Source organism: Nansenia antarctica (assembly GCF_963989245.1).
Source record: "Nansenia antarctica genome assembly, chromosome: 6".
NCBI classification, from domain to species: Eukaryota; Metazoa; Chordata; class Actinopteri; order Argentiniformes; family Microstomatidae; genus Nansenia; species Nansenia antarctica.
Window position 1 is genome coordinate 4,333,476 of NC_137676.1, and position 7,019 is coordinate 4,340,494.

General features: G+C 43.8%; 1 protein-coding gene across 1 annotated transcript in view; it reads left to right on the forward strand.

The window, feature by feature from the left end:
- ano11 (anoctamin 11) overlaps nt 1–2,804 on the forward strand; it is a gene marked incomplete at both ends in the record, with an annotated part of 47,530 nt that extends 44,726 nt beyond the window's left edge. The window contains one exon of the mRNA XM_080533517.1: nt 2,726–2,804. Coding sequence (XP_080389643.1) covers nt 2,726–2,804 — 79 coding nt within the window. The remainder of the gene's footprint in view (nt 1–2,725) is intronic.
- Nucleotides 2,805–7,019: the final 4,215 nt, after the last annotated feature.

Here is a 7,019-nt window from a genome sequence, read left to right on the forward strand (position 1 = left end):
ATGAAAAATATGAGTGGGACTGCCCCTCTCAGAAAAAAGCACTTGACTTTTGGACCATTGGGACTGACTATAGCGTCATATACCATCAACGGGGGAGAAATGCGACATGCTATGTCAAAATGCAGCACTATCATGCACTGATCAGCCTTATAACATGTCATGTTAGATATATAACGTTAGACAGGGAGCGCAGATTTATTTTTATGGCGTTCCGAAATGAACGATGATATGAGGCTGGGAGGGAAAAATCACAGTATACCCACTAGAAAAAAAACTAGACTACATCACTGGTTACCTCCCACTCTGCTGTGCATCTCCCCGGCAGAGCGGAGTCCTCCAGACTCCAGTCGACTGCAGTGCAATTAGCCCCCATGTGACAGGGCTCCTCTGCTTCCTCACACACACACAGGACCTGGTCTCACCACACCGCCAGGCCACTCCACCCTGTCTGCTCAAACACACCAGACTCATTACTCAGGGGGAGGGCGGGGGGGGGGGTGGCGGGGGTTTCCGTTGGAGCTTTAAAGGTTGATGCAAGATGTCCAGAAAAGGAGCTAGGCTTACTTTGTATCTGGTGGGCCTAGAGCTGGGGGCTGGGGAGGGGGTAGATTGATAGATAGATAGACAGATAGATAGACAGACAGCCAGACAGACGGATAGATATTTGTGTTCCACAAAAAAAAAAAAAAAAATGTTCTTCTAACATGGTAACTGCCAATGGGCCTTGGTCGCTTTGGATAAAGGCATCTCAAAAATCCATGAAACTAGAGTAGCTCGACTGAAAGTCCCTTCAACACTCACACCACATCTGACTTCATCAAACCAAACCTCTAACAGAGGGCAACCCCCCTATGATACCATTGAAGCCATACAATTAACTAGTGTCTGGTAATGATTCACGTGCCACAGGAAATGATGCATAATCATTGTATATATATATACATGTCTACCTTGCCAAACATCTCTTCAGGTTACCTCTTAACTGTCCCTCCTAAGAACCTCCTCATCCTCACTAACCCCTGTGCAGTATCTCTACTATAAACATAAAAATAAAAAAATAAAAAATCTTATAGCATGGTAACTGCCAATGGCCCCTGGTCAATAGCATAGGTTACTTTTTCTTACGATGACTGATGGATAGAGCATTGGATAAAGGCGTCTGGCGCTAAATGCCAAAAATGTAAAATGTAAAAATACATACAGTACCAGTCAAAGGTTTGGACACACCTTCTCATTCAATGGTTTTTCTGGTATTTATGTTACGGTACATGTGGGAATACGGTACATGTGGGAAAACTAGGGTTAGGGTTCGGTGCTACGTCGACTTGGTACATGCTGGCATGTCTAACCCTAACCGTAATCCTAACCTTAACCCTAGCACCGTAGCACCTAACCCTAACCCTAGTTTTCCCACATGTACCGTAACATTTATACTACTATTCATTCAAAAATCAATGATGCCAGAGTAACTAGACTGGAAATCCCTATAAAATCACACCAGTCTGGCTTCATCAAACCAAACCGCTAACCTCTAACAAGAAGCCACCCCCCCCCCCCCACCTATAATACTACTGAAGCCATACAATTAAAGTATGTCTGGTAACGATTCACATACCACGGAAAATGATGCATAACCATTATACACGTCTACCTTGCCAACCAGCAAACAAACTTGAACACGGGTCATTGAAGTTCCCAAAGCATAGAGACTTTTTCCGTAATGATGCATCAACATTACATTAATGTTAATTTTCATATTCCCGTCATGATGTGCTAGTAGTAGTCTTTTAAGGGATTACGGCCGTGTGTCAAGACTCTTTGATCATACGCTAGCTGTCATAAAAGAGCTGCCGGCGCACCATTCATTAAACTATATAGACATTCAGTCTTACAGAGGCCGACAGAAATTACAGGGGGAAACACTTAACGCCTAAGTCCATAACGCTCACAAATAACACCATACAGGGGCAGGCAAACTATAAGGCTTTTGGATTTAACATTTTAAAACTTCATAACAAATGCTATCGTATGAGTGTTATAGGGTACTGGGGTAATGCAAACCACACTAATGGAGGTAATTGTAAATATAATGTATAAGATAATTGTATGCTTTTACGGAGAGTACCTTGTTGCTAGCTATCAACCACACCGGCACGCCTCAAAGTATCAGGAAGGTGTGCAGATGGAATGTACAGACAACTTATCTTCATCTGCTTTTTTTTGTTTTCTTTTGGGGGGGGGGGGGGGCGGTGGGGGGGGGGGGGGGGGGGTCTAAAACAGTGGCAGACTGAAGAGATATGCAGGTTTGACCTGTCTTGGTAAGGCTCTGTTGAACGCTTTATAGATCACGGACAGTCTGCTAAATGCCAAAAATGTAAATGTACTGCCAATGGCCCCTGGTTTTGGCATGGATTACTATTTCTTCTGATGACTGATGGATAGGCAATTCGCTTACTTGGACAAATGTATTTGTTGTAAGTCCCTTTGGATAAAGGCGTCTGCTAAATGCAATTGCACAAAAAAGTTAAAATGTCAATAGGAAAAGAGAGAGAGAGAAAGAGTCTAGTTAGTGAATTCTCGGAATAACGTCTTTGCCATATGACCATACATACATGGTGAGTGGTTGTCATCCAAGGCTCACATTGACCACCACAGCTTTGATAATATTCACAATTATTTATTGAACCATTTACTCTTTTAAATCCTCCGTTGCCTTGTGTATAAGGATCACCAGCGGTTCCCACACCCTCTCAGATATCCTGTGCTCCAGGCATATGGATAAAGACTGCCTTTGTCTACGCTAGAGGAGGGAACAGGTAACCGTTTGTGTCTGCTTTTGTGTGTGTATGTGTGTGTGTTTGAAAGAGAGAGAGAAGGAGCGAGAGAGAGAGAGAGAGAGAGAGAGAGAGAGAGGGTCGATGAGTTGCTTACCTGTGCACTCAAGAGTGGGTGTGGTTGTGCGAAAGTAAAGGGACCCAGATTTGTGAGTGTGTCTGAGTGCATGCATCACACACTCGCTTGAGTGTGTCTCTCTAGAACTCCTGCCTGTGCCTGTGTTTGTTACCTGTCTAACGTTGGAGTCGAGGGTAGAGAGTAGAAAGTGGAGGAGAGCATTACCTGTGTTACCTGTGTGTTACCTTTGCAATACCTGTGTGTTTACCTGTGTGTTACCTGTGTGTTTACCTGTGTGTTACCTGTGTGTTACCTTTGCAATACCTGTGTGTTTACCTGTGTGTTACCTGTGTGTTTACCTGTGTGTTACCTGTGTGTTACCTGTGTGTTACCTGTGTGTTTACCTGTGTGTTACCTGTGTGTTACCTGTGTGTTAACCTGTGTGTTAACCTGTGTGTTTACCTGTGTGTTTACCTGTGTGTTACCTGTGTGTTACCTGTGTGTTACATGTGTGTTTACCTGTGTGTTTACCTGTGTGTTTACCTGTGTGTTTACCTGTGTGTTACCTGTGTGTTTACCTGTGTGTTACCTGTGTGTTACCTGTGTGTTTACCTGTGTGCTACCTGTGTGTTACCTGTGTGTTACCTGTGTGTTTACCTGTGTGCTACCTGTGTGTTACCTGTGTGTTTACCTGTGTGTTTACCTGTGTGTTTACCTGTGTGTTACCTGTGTGTTTACCTGTGTGTTTACCTGTGTGTTCACCTGTGTGTTTACCTGTGTGTTACCTGTGTGTTACCTGTGTGTTACATGTGTGTTACATGTGTGTTACCTGTGTGTTACATGTGTGTTACATGTGTGTTACCTGTGTGTTTACCTGTGTGTTTACCTGTGTGTTTACCTGTGTGTTTACCTGTGTGTTACCTGTGTGTTACCTGTGTGTTACCTGTGTGTTACCTGTGTGTTTACCTGTGTGTTACATGTGTGTTACCTGTGTGTTTACCTGTGTGTTACCTGTGTGTTACCTGTGTGTTTACCTGTGTGTTACCTGTGTGTTTACATGTGTATTACATGTGTGTTACCTGTGTGTTACCTGTGTGTGTTACCTGTGTGTTACATGTGTGTTACCTGTGTGTTACCTGTGTGTTTACCTGTGTGTTACCTGTGTGTTTACCTGTGTGCTACCTGTGTGTTTACCTGTGTGTTACCTGTATGTTACCTGTGTGTTAACCTGTGTGTTACCTGTGTGTTACCTGTGTGTTTACCTGTGTGTTACCTGTGTGTTACCTGTGTGTTTACCTGTGTGTTACCTGTGTGTTTACCTGTGTGTTACCTGTATGTTACCTGTGTGTTAACCTGTGTGTTACCTGTGTGTTTACATGTGTGTTACCTGAGGCAACCCATGTCTAAGAACAATAATTCATTTCTGTTTTAAGAAGCCTATGTTAATGATACAGTAATGGAATGGATTCATTCACTTATGAAGCATGAAAACTTTAAAGAGATGCAACAGGATTTTTTTATGTTTTCAGCCACAAATTAGACCAGCTCACCAGCCACAAACATGTCCCTGAAATAGACAGAAATATTGTCAAGACCTTACCTGAATCCCAATCATCAAGGCATCTAAATCATTTGAATATCATTTATAGAATATACAGTATTGTGTGTGTGTGATCAGTGTGTGATCGGTGCCCTTGCACAGATAGGCACGTTCAGCCATATGATGTGGGACTGTACTGAGGTGAATATATTCTGGACAAAGAATCAAAAAAGAAACCCAAAAATCCACTTGTTACTCAATGGTAACTCCTCAACTGTACTGACTGTATCCATCACAGTCAGAAGAATTGAGGAAAATTGTACTGACAGAAAAAAATACATATACACTGAGCAGGCACCACTGTGTCTTCACCTTCCTACATCTAGGCCTACTGACCTTCATTCTTTCAACTGCACACTCTCATAACGCCAATATAGTTCATATGAAAATATGGTCTGATGCTATAAACACTACGATCCTTACTAATCCTTATTGGGTCTGAAAATTGCCTTGGGTTGGAGAGGGAGGGAGGAGTGGAGAGGGGGGGGGGGCGATTGGAGAGGGAGGGTTAGGGTGGAGGGAGTGGAGAGGGGGGGGGCGGCGATTGGAGAGGGAGGGTTAGGGTGGAGGGAGTGGAGAGGGGGGGGGGCGATTGGAGAGGTAGGGTTAATGTGGGGGGAGTGGAGAGGGAGGGTTAGGGAGGGGGGAGTGGAGAGCTAGTGTTAGGGAGGGGGGCGTGGAGAGGGAGGGTTAGTGCAGAGGGGATAGGGGGAATTACTAGCTTTCGAAAGGTAAAGAATATCTCAGTTTATATGACTGCTTTTTGTAGGAAATCATACGAAACAAGCGTGAGGTCCTGTCGTTATGAGAGGTGCACAAATATCCACTTAGAGAGACAGCAGAGAAAGAGAGAGAAGAGACATAAAGATAAACAAATGACGGATAGATAGAGAGAGGATGATGGACAGATAGACAGAGAGGAGGATGGATTGATGGATTCAAGGTGAGAGGTGAGAGTGGTGGGTGGGTGTGTATTACTTCCTGCCTGTCTGGCTGTGAGGATGTGCGTGTGCGTGTGTGACTGTGTGTGTGTGTGTGTGTGTGTGTGTGTGTGTGTGTGACTGTGTGTGTGTGTGTGTGTGTGTGTGTGTGTGTGTGTATGTTTGTGTGTGTGTGACTGTATGTGTGTGTGTGTGTGTGTATGTTTGTGTGTGTGTGACTGTGTGCGTGTGTGTGACTGTGTGTGTGTGTGTGTGTGTGTGTGTGTGTGTGTGTGTGTGTGTGAGGGCGGTGGGGGATAAGTACAGGGGCTGGGTGTGGAGCAGCTTCTAATTAGAGCAGGAAGACACAGCTCAACAGCCACACGAGACCTAGAGGATGTCTGTGTGTGTGTGTGTGTGCGTGTGTGTGTGTGTTGAAGTTCCAGTGTCCATTGTGCGTCACACTACAGTATGTGCATTTATGGGATGTCTCCTTGGTGTGGATGCTGTGGTTTATTTTCTTGTTCAAACAAACTAGAAGTTTGGCAAAGTTTTGGCAGCGGCCGCCTTGCACGGTAACTTGCCGCCATTGGTGTGTGAATGCGTGTGTGAATGTGTGTGTGAATGGGTGAATGAGAGGCCGTTTTGGATAAAGGCGCTATATAAGTGCAGTCCATTTACCGAACTAGAAGTTTGGCCCAAAAAAAAAGATAGTTGTATAATTAAGAACAGTATCTTGCAGGATTCAATTGTAACAGTTGCCATGTTGTTGTTTTTGTTACACTGTCACAAATACAGAACAAATGTGCGGAAATTTCCCCCCCAAAAGAGGAAAGGCTACACCTTTACTGTCCCTCCTAAGACCTCGTCATTCCCTCTACCCCCCCCCCCCCCCGTACAGTTGCTCTACTGTAAATGAAGAAAATGAAAAATACGTCTAAAATGCTTCCTTCTTCTAGCATTCTGACTGCCAATAGCCCCTGGTCCTAGCATAGATCTATTTTCTTATGATGACTGATGGATAGATGATTCACTGACTTAGACAAATGTATTTGGAAATTACAGGACATGTTCTATGTAGTACTGTGTTACTGTGTGGGCCAACATTGTCAACACCAGCATTGTGTCAGTACAGAGGGCCTAAAGGGTGTGTTTTATCAACCACATACAGTACTGTACAGTGTGTGTGTGTGTGTGTGTGTGTGTGTGTGTGTGTGTGTGTGTGTGTCTGTGTCTGTGTCTGTGTCTGTGTGTGTAACACTTGATCAAACCTCTGGTGACACTGAGACACTACTAAGTATAGTGAAGCACACATTTAAGGATGATTTGTAAGTGTACTTAAGTGCATATTTACGGACATGACATTTAAGTATACTTTTGTACTATATTTTGTACTATACCGTATTATGTATACTTTTTGTAAGCATACTAAAAGCACACATTTAAGGGCGTGAAATTAAAGTATACTTTGAGTAACTACACAGAAGTACAAAACCAGTGTTGTTGCAGGGCATTTATGTGAATATGGTCCAAAAACTGGACCCATTATGACAAAATACTACCACCGTCTCTCTCTCTCTCTCTCCTCCCCGCACAGCTCCCATGTG